Source organism: Chrysemys picta, chromosome 1, assembly GCF_011386835.1.
Source record: "Chrysemys picta bellii isolate R12L10 chromosome 1, ASM1138683v2, whole genome shotgun sequence".
Taxonomy (NCBI): Eukaryota; Metazoa; Chordata; order Testudines; family Emydidae; genus Chrysemys; species Chrysemys picta.
Window position 1 is genome coordinate 148,064,751 of NC_088791.1, and position 20,781 is coordinate 148,085,531.

At 44.4% G+C, this 20,781-nt stretch overlaps 1 protein-coding gene across 4 annotated transcripts in view; it reads left to right on the plus strand.

The window, feature by feature from the left end:
* Nucleotides 1–20,781, plus strand: part of POLQ (DNA polymerase theta) — a 134,280-nt gene that overhangs the window by 77,129 nt on the left and 36,370 nt on the right. For all 4 annotated transcript variants that reach the window (XM_008172329.4, XM_024110381.3, XM_065586665.1 and 1 more), the window contains 7 exons: nucleotides 237–480; nucleotides 7,249–10,511; nucleotides 11,951–12,097; nucleotides 12,710–12,906; nucleotides 15,594–15,834; nucleotides 17,323–17,516; nucleotides 20,178–20,315. In XM_008172329.4, the coding sequence (XP_008170551.4) occupies nucleotides 237–480; nucleotides 7,249–10,511; nucleotides 11,951–12,097; nucleotides 12,710–12,906; nucleotides 15,594–15,834; nucleotides 17,323–17,516; nucleotides 20,178–20,315 (4,424 nt within the window). The remainder of the gene's footprint in view (nucleotides 1–236; nucleotides 481–7,248; nucleotides 10,512–11,950; nucleotides 12,098–12,709; nucleotides 12,907–15,593; nucleotides 15,835–17,322; nucleotides 17,517–20,177; nucleotides 20,316–20,781) is intronic.

Consider the following 20,781-nt stretch of genomic DNA (forward strand, 5'->3'; position numbering starts at 1 on the left):
TTGTTCCTTGGTTATCCAGCATTTTTCTGACTGCAGCGTAGGTCAAGACATTTAGCAACATAAGAGTATTATTACACTGGGGAATCAAGAATGTTGCCTGACTTGTAAAGAGAGAATTTTTAGTTTAAATTATATTATTTTTGCATGTTCAAACTGATATTACAGAGGAAAATGGATCTAACTTTTTAGAACTGAAGTTAAATTAAGCCTAACAGAATGTAATTTTCATGTTCCAGGGATGGTAACAGTTTTCTCTAACCGTCTGGGATGGCACAACATGGAACAGTTGCTCTCCCAGTTCCAGAGTCGCCTCACCTTTGGTGTCCAGAGGGAGCTGTGTGACCTGGTTCGGGTATCTCTGCTGAATGCGCAGTATGCCAGAGCTCTTTATAATGCTGGCTTCATCACAGTGGCTGATCTTGCTAAAGGAAATACTGCTGAAGTGGAAACTGCCCTGAAGAATGCTGTACCATTCAAAAGGTGAGTTGTCAACCTTTTTGAGTGCATTCCTTTCCACTATAAATGGAGTTAAGTTATTCAGTCTTGACTATATAGTTCCAAGAGTACTTCTAATGAATTAGAGCAGGGGTTGGCAACCTTTCAGAAGTGGTGTGCCATGTCTTCATTTATTCACTCTAATTTAAGGTTTCGCATGCCAGTCATACATTTTAACATTTTTATAAGATCTCTTTCTATAAGTCTACAATATATAACTAAACTGTTGTTGTATGTAAAGTAAATAGGGTTTTTAAAATGTTTAAGAAGCTTCATTTAAAATGAAATTAAAATGCAGAGTCCCCCCGGACCAGTGGCCAGGACCCAGGCAGTGTGAGTGCCACTGAAAATTAGCTCGCGTGCTGCCTTTGGCACGTGTGCCATAGGTTGCCTACCCCTGAATTAAAGCATGTGGTGGTTACAGGATAAGTTTGGGAGGCCTGGGTTCTGTTCCTTCCTTTTCTGTTGACCCACTGTATAGCCTTGGGAAAGTCACCTTACCTCTCCGAGTATGTCTACACTGCAATAAAATATCTGGGGCTGGCCTGTATCAGCTGGCTTGGGCTGTGGAGCTATAAAATTGCAGTGTAGATTTCCGGGCATGGACTGAGTCTGGGCTCTGGGACGCTCCCCACTTTTGGGGTTCCAGAGCCCAGTCTCCAAAGTCAGAGCCCAAATGTCTACACCGCAATTTTATAGCCCCACAGCTTAAGTCGCGCAAGCCTTATTCAGCTGAGCCAGGCTGGTCACGGGTGTTTTATTGCAGTGTTGACTTACCCTCAGTGTCTGTTTCACCTCCTGTTGAACAGGGATGATACTTCTCTACTCATCAGGAGTGTTCTAATTAATTAATCCACGTTGTAACATAGTCAGATCCTCTACTAGTGTTATGTTAGAGAAAACTACTAGTACAGAGTACTATTGTAAGGATTTAATTGGACAACTGTAAGTTTGTGAGCTGGTTTGTCAGCAAAAGGAATGCCAACTAGAAACTTGTAAATTCAATTTTGCATACCCGGTAAGAGCCATATTAATCATGGAGGTGTCTGTACATTTCTTATTTAAATGCAAGTTGTCACTTGAAGAGGCTGCTAATTATTTTACTGGTGTAATTCCACCATGCTTTGTGGGGGTTTTGTGAAGTTTGTGCTTGAGGTACCTTTTTAAACTAAATCATTGTCCAAGCTAACACTGTAATAAAGCAAAAGTTTGTCCATTCAAAAAGTAACGCATATGGCATGTCTACACAGGTGAACTAAGTTAAATCCCCGCAGAGAGCCTGTTCTCACACTCAAAACTGCTAAAGTTGTTAGGTGTTTCATTATAACGTGAACATGGTTTCTTCTTCGGGTGATTGCTCATATCGATTCCAGTTAGTTGTGTGTTCACAGTCATCGGAAAGTTTTTCCCATAGCAGCACCCATCGGGTCGGCTGTGGAGCCCCCTGGAGTGGTGCCTTCATGGCGCTCAATATATGACCCCACCAACCTGGCGCCTCCTCAGTTCCTTCTTACTGCCAGGGATGGTCGTTGGAACTGCGGCGACCTGCTTAGCAAGCTCTCCTCGTTTTCCCTAGCTTTCAGTTTAGTTTAGTTCAGTTATTCCTAGCCTCGTTAAGTTTAGTTTTAGTGTTTTCGGTTACAGCAGATAGTTGTTGGGAGTGGGTGATCTTCCCCTTCACCCTGACCGCGTTCTCCTTTGGGACCCGGGGTATGCCTAAGTCCCAAGGGTTCAAACCCTGCAAGTCCTGCAATACGCTCATGCCAACGGGCGACCCCCCCCATGACGCTTGCTTAGTGTCTGGGGGAAGCACGCCAAGCGGACAAGTGCAGGATTTGTAAAGAATTTTGCCCCAGAACAAAAAAGGAGGGAGACTTTTGCCTCAAGCAGCTCCTTATGGAGGCAGCAATTAGACTGCAACCTACATCAGTGCGACAAGACCCAGCACCGAGCTCATCGGTGCGCAGTGCCCTGGCGGCAGTGGTAGAAGCGGCACCACGGAAGGACTCTGGGAGAGTCCCATTCCCTGATGCAGAAGCAGCACCGGAAGCAGGGGAGGAATAGATCTCCAACTCGGAGACCCACCCCTTTGGATCTGGCCAATAGGGTGTGTGCCAGAAAAGAGCACCCAGGGCCAAAGACTTTGGAGCCGGCACCGTTGACTTTGGCCTCACAAGGGGGGATCATCGAGTCCGGTGCCATTGGACTCCCCGAGCCAGGTCAATGAGGAGGTGGAATTGCCATCCACCTCGGACACCTTTGAGGCCGTGAGGGACCTCATCGCCATGATGGCACCGCAGTCCCAGGTCCCTCAAGTCAAGCCTCCGGTACTGCAATGTGTGGCACCGTCTCGAGGCAAACTGGCGATGCTCTGTCCTTCAGCACTGCTGCTTGGAGTCCTGGCACTGGTTGCACTTGCGGCAACGCTCCAGGTCGTGTCAGCCCTCCCAGTCGTGACGCTGATCCTCACACCGATGCTGATCCTGGCACCGGTCATCCCAGCACCAGTCCACGTCCCCACACAGACCCCGATCGTGGCGCTGCTCTCCAGGCTCGCAGCGCCACTTGGCGCCGCCCTGGCCATCACAGTCCTGGTCCCCATCTTTGGACTCAGAACCAGGGTCTAGATACTCAGAGCGGGGCCGGCACCGGTCAGGCTGTGGAAGGCCTGAGGTGGGGGCAGGACCATGGCCTGTGCAGTGGCCATTTTGGATGCCAGGGCACCCAATCCAAAGGTTCCTGTTTGGTGACCTCTGAACCACGGGTGCCAGAGGCATCAGCCAGTCGCCCCACCCCTGGGATGCTAAGGAGGTACTGGTCGCACTACCTCCCCTGGAACTAACCCCAGTTCCTGAGCCTGATCCAGGTGTGGTTGGCCCCGACAGAGAGGCGGGACAGGAGGCCCGTGGAGACCAAGAGGTACAGGAGGACCCTGTTCCCCCATTAGCCTCCTTGTTATCCTCCCTGGATGAGGTGGTTGCAGGCACCTCCGTCTCTGGACCACCCCCCTCCTCCCCCCCCCCCCCCCCCCCCCCCCGTAGACAGCCGTGGCCACCAGGACCTCCTTCAGAGGGTGGCATGAAATATGGGCTTGCAGGCCAAGGAGGTGGTGGAGTTAGAGGACCCAATGGTTGACATCCTGGTCCAGGAAGGCCCATTGAGGGTGGCTCAACCCCTCATCAAGACCATACAGGCCAATGCTAAGACTTGCAGGAGAGGAAGGTGATCAGGAACAGTCAACATGGATTCACCAAGGGCAAATCATGCCTGACCAACCTGATTGCCTTCTGTGATGAAATAAGTGGCTCTGTGGATATGGGGAAAGCGGTGGATGTGATATATCTTGACTTTAGCAAAGCTTTCGATACGGTCTCCCACAGTATTCTTGCCAGCAAGTTAAAGAAGTATAAAGCTGGCTAGATTGTCAGGCTCAATGGGTAGTGATCAACGGCTCGATGTCTAGTTGGCAGCCGATATCAAGCGGAGTGCCCCAGGGGTTGGTCCTGAGGCCGGTTTTGTTCAACGTCTTTATTAATGATCTGGATGATGGGATTAATTGTACCCGCAGCAAGTTCGCAGCTGACACTAAGCTGTGGGGAGAGGTAGGGATAGGGTCCAGAGTGACCTAGATAAATTGGAGGATCAGGCCAAAAGAAATCTGATGAGGTTCAACAAGGAGAAGTGCAGAGCCCTGCACTTAGGAAGGAAGAATCCCATGCACCGCTACAGGCTGGGGACCGACTGACTAAGCAGCAGTTCTGCAGAAAAGGACCTGGGGATTACAGTGGACGAGAAGCTGGATATGAGTCAGCAGTGTGCCCTTGTTGCCAAGAAGGCCAATGGCATATTGGGCTGTATTAGTAGGAGCATTGCCAGCAGATCAAGGGAAGTGATTATTCCCCTTTATTCGGCATTGGTGAGGCCACACCTGGATTACTGCATCCAGTTTTGGTCCCCCCACTACAGAAGGGATGTGGAAAAACTGGAGAGAGTCCAGCGGAAGGCAACGAAAATGATTAGGGGCTGGGGCACCCTTATGAGGAGAGGCTGAGGGAACTGGGGTTATTTAGTCTGCAGAAGGGAAGACTGAGGGGGATTTGATAGCCTTCAACTACCTGAAGGGGGATTCCAAAGAGAATGGAGCTGGGCTGTTCTCAGTGGTGGCAGATGACAGAACAAGAAGCAATGGTCTCAAGTTGCAGTGGGGGAGGTTTAGGTTGAATATTAGGAAAAACTTTTTCACTGGGAGGGTGGTAAAGCACTAGAATGGGTTACCTAGGAAGGTGGTGGAATCTCCATCCTTAGATGTTTTTAAGGCCTGGCATGACAAAGCCCTGGTTGGGATGATTTAGTTGGTGCTGGTCCTGCTTTGAGTAGGGGGTTGGACTAGATGACCCTAATATTCTATGATTCTAAGACCATTTGGCAGACCCTGGCCTCCATCCCTCCCACCGAGAAGGGTGTGGAGAGGAACTATTTCATCCCATCTAAGGGGTACGAATACCTCTTCACACACCCACAGCCTTACTCATTGGTGGTGGCTGCAGTAAATGAAAAGGAGAAGCAGGGACAACAAGCCCTATCATCCAAGTCCAAGGATGCCAAGTGCTAGATTTATTGGGGCACAAAATGTATTCCACGGGGGGAGTTGCAACTCAGGATTGCCAACCAGCAGGCAATTCTGAGTAGATACAGCTTCAACTCCTGGAACTCGATGCTCGAGTTTAAGGAGCTGGTGCCAACAGAGTCCAGGAAGGAGTTTGAAGTGATAGTGGAGGAGGGCAAGGCAGTGGCACGGACCTTTTTACTGGCCTCACTGGATGCTGTGGACTCAGCGGCATTCACCTTGTTCTCCGGTATCGCCATGAGGCGTAGCTCATGGCTGCAGGCCTCGGGACTCCTGTCTGAGATTCAACAAACCATGCAGGACCTGCCTTTTGATGGGGCCTGGTCTGTTTGCAGAGCAGACTGACTCTAGGCTGCATAGCCTTAAGGACTCCAGGGCTACCATGAAATCCTTGGGTATGCACACCCTGGCAGTCCAACATAAACATTTCAAGCCTGTCCCTGCATGGGACCTTAACCTGGTCCTCTCTAGGCTAATTTGAACCGCTGGCAACTTGCTCCCTTTTCTGTCTGTCGTGGAAGGTAGCCTTTCTTGTCGCCATTACTTCAGCAAGGAGGGTATCTGAGTTAAAGGTCCTTACCTCAGGCCCACCTCATACGGTTTTCCACAGGGATAAGGTGCAACTGTGACCTCACCCAGCCTTTCTTCCTAAGGTTGTGTCACGCTTCCACACTAGTCAGGACATTTTCCTGCCTGTTTTTTATCCTAAGCCTCATGCCAGTAGCCGTGAGCAGAGGCTGCACTCCCTGGATGTTCCGCAACCACTAGCCTTTTACATTGAGCGCACTAAGCCATTCAGAAAGTCGAACAGTTGTTCATAGCTGTGGCAGACCAGATGAAAGGAGTCCCGGTCTCATCTCAAAGAATATCTTCCTGGATCATGTCATGCATCCACACGTGCTATGAGCTGGCCAAAATACCAACCCTGGCTCTTACAGCACACTCCACAAGGGCTCAGGCCTCATCTGCTCCATTTCTGGCCCAGGTCCCGATACAAGAAATCTGCAGGGCAGCAACTTGGTCCTCAGTACATATGTTCACCTCTCATTATGCCATCATCTGGCATGCCAGAGATGATGCAGCTTTCGGCAGAGCGGTGCTACAGTCAGCGTTTCCTTAACTCCAACCCCACCACCTAGGTGAGGATTGGGAGTCACCTAATTGGAATCGATATGAGCAATTACTTGAAGAAAAAATGGTTTCTCACCTTTTCGTAACTGTTGTTCTTCAAGATGTGTTGCTCATATCCATTCCAAATCCACCTGCCTTCTCCTCTGTCGGAGTAGCCAGCAAGAAGGAACTGAGGAGGCGCCAGGTCAGCAGGGTCACATATTGAGCGCCATGAAGGTGCCACTCCAGGGGGCTTCACAGGCGACCCAAGGGGTGCTGCTAGGGGGAAAACTTTCTGATGACTGTGCACGTGGCATGCACACCCCTAATTGGAATGGATATGAGCAACACATCTTGAAGAATAACAGTTACCAGAAGATGAGTAACCGTTTTTTACCCGCAGTTTCTCTAAACTTTGTATGGACTACATCAAAGGAAAATTATATTGGTGGCCTTGATCCACTGCCTAGTAAACAGCTGTCCCTATGAGAAAATCCTAATTGTTCACCTTGGGATCCTTTGTGCATAGCACTCGTTTAAATTAATGGGCATTCCCCACATGATGGGCTTTCAGGACTGTGCTAATTGTGAGCTGACGTAGTAGAACAACAGTTAAGTCTAGAATTACTTGCTGTTACATAGGTTGCTCCAGGTTTTTGTCACACCGAGGGAGAAGGGAGGGCAAACTTGCATGGGGGCACACCTGCATGGGGGCACTGCGCTGCAGCCTTAGCATGGTTACTCTTATACCTTCTACTAGCACTACGTTCACTTTAAAACAAACAAACAAAAAAACAACAAAAACAAAAAACAGCAACCATCAAATACTCATTTCCTAGAAGGTGCAGCCTGTGTGGTCCAGAAACATGTTTTTCCGTAATCGTTCATTGAAACTACTATCCTAATTGAAGATAAGAGCACAGTAGTACGGTGCTTGCTTTGACTGTTTGTTATTGTCAGTATGAGTGTTTCTAAACAACTTTCTATCTAATTTCAAGTTGTTTTCCTTCCGTTAGCATTCGTAGGGCAGTGGATGAAGATGAAGAGGCAGCTGAGGAGCGTCGGAATACCCACTGTATCTGGATGGTGGGAATGAAAGGCTTAACCGAAAGTGAAGCAGCATCTCTTATTGTGGAGGAAGCTAGAATACTCCTACAACAGGACTTGGCTATGATGGGAGTGCAATGGAGCCCAGATTCTTTTCTTGAGTCTGATACATCTTCCATGACCAGCAGTGAATCAGAGCTGGAGGACAGAAAATGTAAACTGAATGGGGAATGTTCACTAGGGATTTTAAAAGTATTCAGCAATGAAGGGTACAGAATTCTACCTGATAAAGGTACCAATTTTCAAGCTGGGAATTCATCAAATATTAAAAAGGGAAATAAAAGGCTGTTAAGTGGAAGTATGTCAAACCCCAGACCCCAAAATGAATTGCAGGAAGATCACACCCAGACAAAGGAGAGAAATGGTGATGTCATTGTATACAGCGCTAGAAAGCGGCCAAATTTGGGCAAAGGTAAAGAAAACAGGGAAGTTACTTTTCTGACCAAAAGTGAGGCAGGCTCTGGGGAAACAACTCAAGAATTCCCTACTGAAAAGGGGAAAAGACCAACTTTGAACTTCACTTCACGGAAAACTTCTAAGGCATCTGGGTACAGGAGGACTATGGACACTAGTTTCAGACAAACTGAGGGCAAAAGCACTGTTTCAAAACAACATCAGTTGCTGCTTGATGAGTCAAGGATGCACACAACAGACATAAATGGGCCCTCTGTATCCAGTCGTAGCAAGTCTAAAGCTAAGTCTTTTTCAGATCGAAAGAACAAAGAATTTGGAGAAAACGAATCATCTGCTCACAAACTCTTCACTGTCAAAGGCTCAGAGTCTTTACAGGTGGACGAAATGCAACCAGAGAGCAAAGAGATAATGGAGGAATTACTTACAGAGCCTTCCACTACTAATAAAACCAATCCTAAAGAAACAGTGAATCCCCTGGAAGCTAGGGATACTGTAGTGAGGGATGCTCCACCCAAGAATATGGAGATAGATGATACTATGCGAGACCTGGGAATTTCTAGCAGGTCAGCGAAAAATGAATACATGGGTGTTAAACAGGGCAAAATCCAACCAGTTACAAACTGTGCTGAAAAGATACCTGCCAAACAACAAATGGTTCTAGGCACAGATCTTTGTAATGATGGAGCCAGCAGTTCTGCAAACATGCACGTGAGCACTAGTGCTAGCAAACAGAAAACTGTTTATTTTTACCCTGATGAAAATAAATCCTTTCATTTTCAAATTCAAAATGATGGCAAAACATGTACTGAAAAGCCCAATGGAATATTGTTACAAACTGGAGGCGTGGGTAAAGCAGATAATCAGCCTGAGGATTTTCTGAAAGACTCCACAGTAAAATCCAGAGCTGTTTGTGTTGCAAAAGATATTAAAAATGGTTATTCTCCTGATCTGTATTCAGTTTCCAAAGAATTTGAAGACAGCTTCCAGTTGGATACACAGACTGATAGGATATTACAACAGCAGGTGGCAGCTGAAATTGCAAGACAGCAGGGAGAAAAAGATACAGAGCGGGCAGAGATACCTGTGCAGAAAATCTCCATGAAACTACACTGTGCCAGCACTTTACAAAATGAAGATGTTGCAAATGAAAAGCTAGCTGCAGCACTTAGAAAAGTGGTCTGTTCAAATCTTGGGACAAGAAATACCACGAAAGAAAACACAGATTTACATTGCACTAATGCTTTGGGTTCTGGAAGCCCTAATTTACAGCCTGCAATGAAATGCACAGAATCTGCATTTTGCTTTAAAGGAAATGATTTTTCTTTCACTGACTCACAACTATGTAGCTTTTTACAAGGTTATCAGACCCAAAATTCAGTGAAGGAAAGTGCTTCTCAAGGTCTTCAGAAGGCAGTCTCTCCCGCCAATGCCCAGTGCCCTAACACTGTGCTTGTACAAGTTGAGTGCCATCCCCCTCCTGAAACTAGTCTGAATATGAGTGACAGTTTATTGTTTGATGATAGCTTCAGTTATGTCAATGGCCCTCCAGATATGCACACAGATGAGGCTGAAGGGGCAGAATGTGGGGAACAGAAGGTTGTGACTCCTCCCTCTAAAGCCACTTCCAGCTCTCTTGCTGATATTTTGCATCAGCAGAACCTGGATCCCATTCAGGATATATTAACTGTCAGTGTAAACTGGAATGAGCATCAGCATCCAGCACAGTGTAATGATGTGTCTGTTATATTCTCTGATATAGATTCTTTGCAGATAGCTGAAGCTTTAGGTAATGTAGACTTGCCTCCTTGTCAAGGAGACAGTCTGTCTGCAGCTCTTGTTAAGCTAGGGTTAAGAAAACCAAGGCATGAGGAAGATGATCCTAGACCAGAGGGGACAAGCCTGGATCAAGGTGAAAGTCCCCAGAATGCCCAACAAGCTGTGGAAAAGAATACCAATCCAGTGGTATGGTCTGATCATTCATTTGACATAAGCCCAGGGTTGCAAGATATTTTAGACAGATGGCCTAGTCCTTCAGATAATAAACCTGTTGTTTTAAGTCCAAGAGTCTCCTCCTCAAAAGGAAAGTTGGTAATCTCAAATAGTAAACAAGAGCCAGGTGCAATTTCTGAATTCAGCTATTGTCAGAGAGAGTCATTATCCACTTGCCAGGGTTTAAAGAACTATTTCAAAGTTAGAGAGAGCAATAAGGGAGCCCTGGATGTTCAGAAACCAGCTTATAACCCTCTGCTGCTCAAGGGAAGCAACAGAATATTTGACCCCCAGCCGGATATCAGAAAAGGACTTATTCCTCCAACGCCTCCTAAGGAACCTGTTCCAAAAAGTTTTGGCACGTCTTCTCTAACGTTTGGAAAAAACAAACATGTCAGCCACATAGATGAAGTATCACCTTTTCAGCCACTGCAGAATGGCAAACCTAGTTCAGACCACCATATAGAAACACTGCCATTTAAGCCTGGTAATGGAGAAACATGTGAGGCTTTGCTTGAGACTAACCCCGTAAAAGACAATTCTATTATAGACCAAGGCTTTTCATTGCAATTATCTCAACATGTTTTGCCACTTATTTCATGCAGTGCTGAAAGCTTCACTATTATTGATGTGGCAAGTGACAAAGCTCTCTTCCAGACCTTCATCAGAGAATGGAGGAACAATAGCAGATTTGCCATCTCGGTGGCTTGTGAAAGAACAAAATGTCTCTTGTCCCCCAAGTCAACTATAGGTGGCAGATTCAAACAAGGTCAGTTCCTCTTTCACATTTCTACCATGTTAAATTGTGAACCATACTCTGTTTAGCCTGAGGAGTTAATGGGAATGACTATAAATTTATTCCTTGGGTTTATCTAAATAAGAGGATAAATTGAGTACTGAGATTCAGTATAGAAGGAAGGAGTTGGGTTTCAGGAGGGAAGGATGAATAGCACTAGGTGAATCATTTAAAGGATGGATCTAGGAAGATGAAGGTTACTGGAGTGTGGGATGGCCCCAGCCTTATTAAAAGGCTACCAGAATTACCACCCAGCAGTGGACATGAAGTACTTTCTTCCTGTATTTATTTGCAGACTCTTGTTCACATGAACACTCACACTCGGACTAATTAGTGCACAGAGCAAATATGAACGTATCACATCCCTCATTTTAAAATGGAATGGTGGTGTTGTCTCCTGGTGTTACAGGGGAAGATACATAAATGACTTTCATCTTGGCACTGAATTCAGAAACAAACATAAGCAACTTATTCATGGCCTCTGCTAGCCAGGCAGTATTCCTTACAGATATTGTGGGCTGATCTGAGGCTAAATACTTTCCAATTTACAAAAAGTTAATTTGGGTAGATTTAGTTGTTTAGCTATGAAATTCAATCCAGTCCCCAACCCCTCAGATCATTGCTGTACTCATGCACTTTTTCATGTGTAGTATTCATATACTGCAACTCTCCTAAGGGGCCGATGCAGTGGAAAGAAGGCAGCCATTCAGGAGCAATTGGGAGGCTGATTCAAGCAGAGTTTCCTTAGAGGGAGAAGGATAACTGGTTTCGCCTTTTTCCAAACCGCTCCCCCCATCTTTTAAGAAGTGTGAGCAAGCAGCAGCTTCCCTCCATCCGTCTCAGGGGAGGAGATGGAAACATCATCAGCAGCTTGTCTCTGAAGCTCTCTGTGCCTGATTGCAAAAATCCCCACATGTACTGTTGTGTTTTTAATTTTACTCCCTATTCCTATCTTATAAACACACACCCCACATAAAAACAAAAAACCAGGGAGTTAAACACTGGACGATTTGCCTGAACATAGGAACCAAATCAAAAAAATTGTCTCAGCAACAAGAATGTAATAAATAATTTTGACTAAAAATGAGATGTGCCCCAATGCAGGGTGAGGGAATACCATTATACCCCAAATGTTGGGTATGTTATGAGGCAGAAAGCCAAATCTCTTTAAGGAATCCTAAGTGGTTGTTTGTGTTTGGCACCTTGCTATTCTAAAGTCGCTAGTTAAAAGAACCGGGGGCACAGGGGAGGAAGAGTGAGTCTGATACATATAAGAGAATTAAAGCATTTGTTCAGTTTTAAGAATTCCAGGCTGTGTTGGGTTGTTTCATTATTAGATTTTTCAGTTGAACAAACTGCTGTATTTATGGATGCTGTTTTAGAATTATAACTTTTAAAAAATGTTTATTTAGTAAGATCTCCCCAGCGGATCCAGGTTAAAGATGATGGGTTTCCTATCAAAGGCTGTGAAGACATCTTGGTAGTTGGATTGTCTGTATGCTGGGGTGGAAAGGATGCCTACTATGTCTCCTTGCAGCAGAAACAAGACGACGAGACTGGTAAGTGAGGATTGCCAGATAGACCAAACTGCAAAACACCACATGTTTCAGGGAAGAACTGTGAGGAGATGGCATCCCTTTTGGGAGATGGCTTCCAAGAGTATGTCCCCTATGAGAGTCCCTAACCCAGCTCAGTTGCATGACAAAAGCAATCAGCCATATTAATCATTAACATCCAAGGCTGAGAGTGACATGTTTGTCACTGTTTCATATATTTCCTGTTCCTCCATTTCTAAAGGAGGCAATGAAGTCTGTTGGTTACAGAAAAGGTCAAGAAAAGCATTGAGTTGCTGGCTGATCTGCTTGAATGTGACCAAGCAAGTCACTATATTTTCTGTTACCTCAGTCCAACCCACCTGTGATACAGGGGTAAAAACAGGATCTCGGTGATAACCAGATACTACATCTGAGCTATTCTTTATAAATAAACTAGTACTCCGTTAGTTCCTTGGATCCCTTCTGCATCAAAACAATATGGATTTATTATTTGTTCAAGCTCCAATTATACGCTCAGTGTTTTCTGTTTAGGGCTGGTAGCTTCAAAGAATCCCACATTCCCTCACCCCTTTCTCTCCATATACTGAATAAATTAATTTGTGTCCCTTATCTCAGAAATCAGTGCCAGCTTGGCACCACCTCCTTTGGATCAGAACCTGTCTGTGACTGAGAGATTATGTCAAGTACAGTCCTGCTTGCAGAAGGAATCTGAGAGCGTGCACTCACTTGTCATGTACAACTTCATCCAGCACTATAAGACCCTTCTGTTGGCTTGTGGCTTCTCCCTGGAAGGAAGTTTCGAGGACCCAAAGGTTTCAGAAATTAAATTTTCTTAATTAATTTAAAACTTCCATTCATTATTTAAACCAGTGAGTCTGGGTAGCTTTTAATGTTAATACTCTCCTCAAGTCATTTGTTTTTTATTTAGTGTTGACAGAAATGTTTGTTTTCAAAGTTTTTAATGATGTTATTTACAGCTAAAGTAATAGAAGTCCACATTAACTAATATTTTACATTTACTTCTTACGATTTTTTTGAAGTTTCTCAGCGTCTGCAATAGACACAGAAAGGGCTCAGTGGTAAGTATGTCACCCGGGGAGATTTGACTTCAAATCTTCATTAGGTCACATATGGAAGACGAGTTTGGGTCTCATACAGGTCTTAATGGTAATGCCAGCATTCCAGAACTCCTATTCCATTGGCACAAGAGGCCTGGGATGGAATGGCAGAAGAGGTACCTAGGCTCTCGCTAGTACCACCAGTCTCTCATTTCCAGAAGAACTACATTCACGCTTAAGTTTGAGAGGAGGAGAGGGTTCCACTGGTTGGAAATCAAGGAAAGTGTTTGAAAGAGTTAAAAACTAACCTCGCCCTGGTTAGTAAAAAGCGCTATCACTTTTAAGTGTGTGTGTGTTTGGGGAGGGGGATGTCGTTGGTAATGACTTTCAAAGTTCACATCACAGTGTGACAGATAATGGAAAAAAAGAGTAAAAGAATTTTTAACCAAATTAAAAATATTGGAACAGGAAAACTTTTCTTAAACTTTTATAAGCTGAGTACAATGTAAGGGATTAACATGCTCATCAAAGACCTGAAACAAAGACAAGGAGAATAGAACATGTTTGGGATCCAGAGTGTCTCAACAGAAACGCTTTGTTAGCCACTACCTTGATTTCATGTCTCCAGGGGCCTTCCAGGTGTTTTTTAAACATTACTTTTTCACAAAATATGAAGTTCTAAAATTTTCAGAAGCGGTTGAGGGGCCTTTCTCAGCTGCTACACTAGATTCTCTTAAAAACCTTTTGAAGCTTGATCTTCATCGTTGCTGAGCACACTCTGCTCCTATTGAAGCCATCTCTTAGCACCTCTGAAAATTAGCCTATTGATTCAAATACTTGGAAATACTGTGGGGAGAATTCTAAGCTTTCTATCGCTTAGACACTGAAATCTCTGGAACACAGCTCTCCTGTGAGAGAGCATGCTTCAGAACAGCCCACAGGTCTTCCTATTTCTATAGTATGGCTTAAGGTGCAGTTTCTTTTGAACCAAAAAGGTATTGATGCATATAAAATAGACTGGATAAAACAAAGACAGTGGTTGGTGCTTTAGGTTCCCAACCCATGTAGGTATCTAGTATAAATGCAACAGGTGTACTTACAGAAATACCCACATTTATCGTGTGGCTGAAGGCATTTGTGTATAGGCTTCATGGTTCACTACTAACCCAAGTCATTCAGGTCTGAACTATAACTTCTTCACGTGGCCTCTGCATATTCCTACTTGTGGGATCAAGGCACCTGAGACACAAACTTCCAGCGCCTCCTGGAAAGCAGTGTCCATTGGGGCCACCTGCCCCTCCCCATCCTGGAGGGTTCTGAGGGTATGAAAGGAGAAGTGGCCCCAGCCACCCTTCTGTTCCTTTCTAACTGCCCCAGGTGCAGCGAGCTTACAGCACACTGCATCCTCTATACTGTCCTCATAGTTTTTTCTTCTTTTTTCTTCACTTTTTGAGGAAGATTTTGTTTATAGTTAGTCAGATTTTTCTTTTAAAAGACCTGAGGAGATGTTGGTCCAGCATGGTCTTTGATTGGACCTGCAGGAGTGGAAGGGCTGCCTCACATTCCCCTACAAACCGGGAGGCTCCTCAGGCCCAGATAACTAAGTTGGCACCGCATAAATTTAGCATCAGCTTCAAAGACTGTGCCCCAGGAGCAAGTTTGCCCACCTTAGCCTACCTTGGATTCGGGGCTGCAAAACATGGATCTGGATCTTCAAGCCTATAATGCATCTTGGGCTGCAAAATCCAATAGCTGGCAGCCCAGAGTACATTTTGGGCTGCAAAATCTAGATCTGAATCTGGAAGCCTAGCATGTATCTGGGGCTGCAAAACCTGGATCTGGATCCGGCAGTGTGGGGCTGGGAGCTGCAACACCCAGATCCATAGCATATTACTGATCTATATATATAAGTAAAAGCTGTGTATGGATCTGTGGCTGATAGGTATGACTTTGGATTCAGGATCAGAGCCTGAATTCAGATCAACAGTCAAACATGAAGGACTGTCAAACAGAGTTGCCAAAAAGGATCCAATTGCCTGGGATCCACCCAGTAAGAGCATCTGACTATTGAGAGTCACTTGTCTAGTGGTTCAGTACCACTGAGGCCCCTGATCCACCTAGGTCAGTGGTGTCTAGTATTACATTTCCAACAGCATGATCTTTGCAGAGCTGCTTTCCTTACTGACTCTGTGCCCAACATACTGGTGTAAGCAAGTAGATCAATGTGGAGGTTTTCATCACACTAGAAAGGGGTAGTACAAGCTTCTGATCGGATGTGGAATTATTCTAACTCACCTACTTAATCAAGAAAGCTGATACTTTGCAGATGTTTGAAATTAATACTAATGTTAAGAATTTTTGGTCTAATTCCCAATTAATATTTTTGTTGAAGTATTATAATCAATAAAAAGATTTTCAGGATAGGTTTGTCTCCATTTTAGGTAGCATGCTGGCTGCTGGATCCTGGCTCTAAGGAGCGTACCCTTCACAACATGGTAACCAACTTTCTCCCTCATGAACTGCCCTTGCTTGAAGGGATGGGAACTGGTCAAGGAGTTCAGAGCCTGGGACTTAGTGCCAATGCCGATTACTCTGGCCGGTACCGAGCAGCCATAGAATCTGTGCTCATCTTCAACACCATGAACCAACTCAATTCCTTGTTGCAGAAGGAAAATCTAACAGGTAAAGAGGACCTGGAGGTAATCCCATGAACAGACTGATCTGTTGAGACCTTTTCAGTATGTATACATATGTGTGCACGAAACTATTTTGAGTCCCTGGTATATGGGCCTGCAGGCTCAGTGGCTTTGCACTGAAATTTGCATTGGGGGGTTGTCTAACTTGGCAGCACAACATTAATAATTCTCTGGTTAAAGTAAAAGAAAGGTATATGTATATATGTTGTAAGTAAATCTTGTTGTTACTGAGCCCTGTAGCCAGTTTCCTTTTAATTGTGGCACATTATACATGTGAATAGTCTTAGTATTTCTATAACACCCATCACCATAATACAGTAAAAGCATTGTTATCTGGCATGTTGGGGAATTGGTGGGGGGGAGGGTGCTGGTAAGTCAAAAATTCCGGTTAACGAAGAGGGAGGGAATTAGGGTGCGGGAGGGGGCTCGGGGCAGGGGGTGAGGTGTGGGAGGGGTTTCAGGGTGCTGGATCCAGGCAGTGCTCACCTGGGGTGGCTCCCTGCAAGCGGTGACGTGTCCCTGCTGCTCCTAGGTGGAGGCACAACCAGGTGGCTCTGTGCGCTGCCTCTGCCACAGGCGCTGCCCCCACATCTCCCATTGGCTGCAGGGTGAGGGCAGTGCACGGTGCCCCTGTGGCCATTCCTCCACCTAGGAGCAGCAGAGACATATCACTGCTTCCGGGGAGCCACACAGTGCCAGGTAGGGAGCCTGCCGACCCCGCACCAACCGGACTTTCAATGAAGATCAGAAATGCCAGTTTATAGAGCTCTCCAACTGGTAAAGTGCCAGATAACACAGCTTTTACTGTATCTAATATAAGGAAAATAATTGGGCTTTGAAATCTTTGTTCTGAGAAATAAACATGTTTTGTGTTAAGGAGCTTAGGAAGTTCTGTGTTTTGGTTTTATTTTATTTTATTTTTCTGGAAAGTGTACTGTTCCTTAATACAAGTCTCTATAACATGCCCTGATTTAAGGTTCTCCATCTTCCAACTTCATTGCACTCCATCGCAAACATCTCCTTATAATGTGCTGCATATGTGGTTCTCAAAAATGGTCATAAATGTTGAGACAAGGTGGCTGAGTTGAAGTATCTTTCTATTGGAGCAAATTTTGTTGGTGAGAGCGACAAGCTTTTGAGCTTACACAAAGCTCTTCTTAGGTAGACCTTCTTGAGCCAGACCTGAAGAAGAGCCCTATGTGCACTCAAAGCTTGTCTTGTTTACTAACAGAAGTTGGTCAAATGGAATATATTATCTCACCCACCTTAGCTTTCTAATATCCTGGGGCCAACGCAGCTACAACAACACTGCATACATAAATATTGTTGTCATCCTGGGATTAGAAATTTACAATGAGCATGAGCACCCTTCTGAGTTTATAAATCTAGTTGATTTGGTATTTGCCAAATCCAGCTGAAATGGACCTGCCATTGATGTTATAAACTCATTTCTTGGCTTTTCTACATATTTCAGATGTTTTCCATAAAGTTGAGATGCCCACCCAATACTGCTTGGCCCTGCTGGAACTGAATGGAATAGGTTTTAGCACAACAGAGTGCGAGACCCAAAAACATGTCATGCAAGCTAAACTGAATGAGATTGAGGCCCAGGCTTATCAGATGGCAGGCCACAGCTTCTCTTTGACCAGCCCTGATGACATTGCAGAGGTATTTCAAGGAGTTGGGTAGGGTGATTGCATATGAGGGCTGTCAGATTAACTTCTCCTATGTTTGGTTAAAAACCTTGGTGGGTGGAGTGTGTGAATGATGATGAGGGAATTGCACTTTAAGGAAAGACAGAAACCAAGTTTAATTCTGATCTAAGTTGGTTTTCGTTTTCAGCCATCATAGGCCCCAGTCCTGCAAGGTGCTGAGCACTTCCTGCATGGTACTCACCTCCCAGTGACTTCAGTGGAAGGTGAGGGTTTGCAGCAGGGCTTTGGAGCGGAGCCCTGCTCCGGAGCAGTGGAGCTGCAGGTTTTTGCCTGGAGCTGGAGCGGAGCCGGAGCACAGCTCCAAAGCCCTGCTTTGCAGAATCAGATCTTTAATTTGTAAAGATGCTGTCTGCAGCCTATGATGTATGGGGTGTGGCACCTGTCAAATTGCTGCCAGAATGTTTTGGGCTAATACTGTGAGACTAGAGGCTTGTCTACAATCTGGCTTCCTGTGTGGGTACTTATTCCACACTAAAATTGCCTTTTGGATTAAGGTAAACTGCACAAAGGCACTCTTAGTGCAGAATAAGACTGTCCACGCGGGGAGCTAGTGTGGAATAGCTATTGCACTTTAAAGTCACAATATACCTTATTTTGCAGTAGCTTCCCCATGTAGACAAGCCCTAGAGCTACTTCATTACTTCATTAATATTGCCTGATTTAAAGACACATTGATGTTTGTATGCATGAGCTGTGACATCGCATGGTCTGACTGGTATATGAACGGATTTTTGTTGACCAGTTACTCCTGCCCTCGACATTTCAGGCACAAACAAATGGAAATTTAAAAAGTTTTGAAACAAATGCGTTAAGCTTGTCAGAACCTGTAAACTCATTCATACAAATGAATCCTTCCAAAAAGACTCAAGGAAATAAGTTATTGATAAATTTGCATATATATAATACTTTTCATCCAAATGGATGCTTTCTACATGTGCTGTGTGTGCTGATTACAGCAATAAATTGGAATTACCTTGCCATCTCCTTTCGACCAGGACTAATTTTAACATTGCAAACCTTTAAGAAGTTTCAAACAGCTGCCATTTAAAAAAATGCAACAAAAATATTTCTTTCTTTCCTGCAAATATGGAATTTACCCACAGAATAATACTGGTCTGAAACCAGTCCTGAACTAGTGATTAACGTAAGGTCCAATATTTTGTGACCAATCAGAGGTAAGAAATAAAATTTAAACCCCTCTCTAAAATACCGTTTCTGTGAAATGTAGTATGTACAGAATGATAATGATTTGATGCAAAGCTTTAGCACTCATTTGAGATGATCCATATAATTCTGTTGTGGCTTCACCACTCATGAGTCATAGTTTAAGGCTAGAAGGGATCATCATATCTTCTGGTCTGACCCTCATGTATTTCACAGGCCACCATCACCAACCAGTCACCTGTACACTAAACCCAAAAACTGGACTTAGACAAAAATATTACAGCCCTCAGGAGACTCAGCTATTTTGTGTCACAGGCAGAAAACAGGAGGAACTGAGGTGCACCAATGTCTGAGGTCCCTGCAAGTAGGGAATTGGTTGAGAGATAACAAGGTGATCCTGGCAAATGACCCACACCCACACTCTGCAGAATAAAGGGGAAACCTCCCAAGGTCACTGCCAGTCTGACCCAGAGGGAAAATTCCTTCCTGACCAACATATGGCAATCAGGTAGAGCCTGAGCACGTGAGCAAGAACCACCCAGCCAAAGATCTGAGAGAAAATTCTCTGTACCACATCAGATCACTGGTTTGGCCCACCCCACTCTGTGTCCCATCTCCAGCCATGGCCATCTCTGATGCTTCAGAAGGAGACGCAAACAAATAAAAACTAAACCCAGAAATACGATAATTCTAATCTCATGCCAGTAAAACCTTTATGCTATACAAATGTGTGTGAAAATTGCTTTCGCTCATGCCTGCCAGCTCTAGAATGAAATGCAGCAGCTGTTAAATAGTGCAAAATATTATACAACAATTTAGGACAAGAATTGTGTATTATTAGTATTACTATTTATCATTCTGTTACCATAATGCCTGGGTATCTAATGAAAAATAATGACTTCATCATGGCTAGTTTTTTAACTGATGGAAATTTTTGGTAGAAAAACTCAATATTCAAACTATTTGAAGCTATTCTGTAAATGGTAGTTGCCACCACATCCTTCAGTGCATTTTGTTCTGCAGTCTCTTCTTTGCTAACATTTTTTCTTTTCCCCTTCCTTTCTCCCACTCCTCCCACACCCCCCCATGCCATCTCCTCCTGAGGCCTTTCCATCTCATTTGACATCTTAACTTTTATTTTCATTACAGCCGGCCATTAAGAAGCAAGGATGCATGTAACATCGCTTTATAGCAGTCAATTACCTTATCTAGAAACAGAGCTCCCAAACTTTCAGGATTAGAAAATGCGATTTTAGACTACATTTTGTAGTTAATTAAAATAAGGAAGAACAGCTGAGGGTAACACAGTTCTTTAATCAGCTTTTTAATTACCTGGAGCATTAGTGTTGTGCTTTGGTTAGACTATAGGCTATTTTAATGCTCAGAGTCATTTACTGTTTTCTTCTGGAATGAAAATATAGATACTTACTGAAATGCTGGCCTCTTTTAGGTCTTGTTTTTGGAGCTGAAGTTGCCACCAAATGGAGACATGAAAATACAAGGGAACAAGAAAACTCTGGGTTATACCAGAAGAGCTACTGCTAATGGAAACAGGGTCAGGTTGGGCAAGCAGTTCAGTACGACCAAGGTACAGTTGAAGCATAGTTCTCATCTGAAAAATGACTATCAAAATAATTCCTTGTTACTTCACAGATCTGCTCCCTGTATGTATGAGAGTCAGATATGCTGACTCTGATGAAAATAAATTATTCCTACCTTCTGCTTCTGTTAGCACTAGAGAACCTATTCAGCTCTTGGGATGTGGGCTGGATCCTGTTCTGCCTTCTACATCAACAGAGTTTTAACCAAGTGCCACTCTTCTTCCTTCAGTTACAGCTGTGCCTTAGGAAGAGACGAGGTGTAAGCAAGGACATAACTCTAAAACAGCAGATTTGGATGCATTTAAGTTCGAGCTGAATATGGTGTGCCGCATTTACTGTAAGCCAGAAATAGCACAGATTGAGGTTTAGATCCCAGGTTAAATGTATAGGGCTAACGGTTGGAGAATCTCCCATCAATGAGTCAGTTGTTCGTTTTATTGAAAGGTGCTCAGA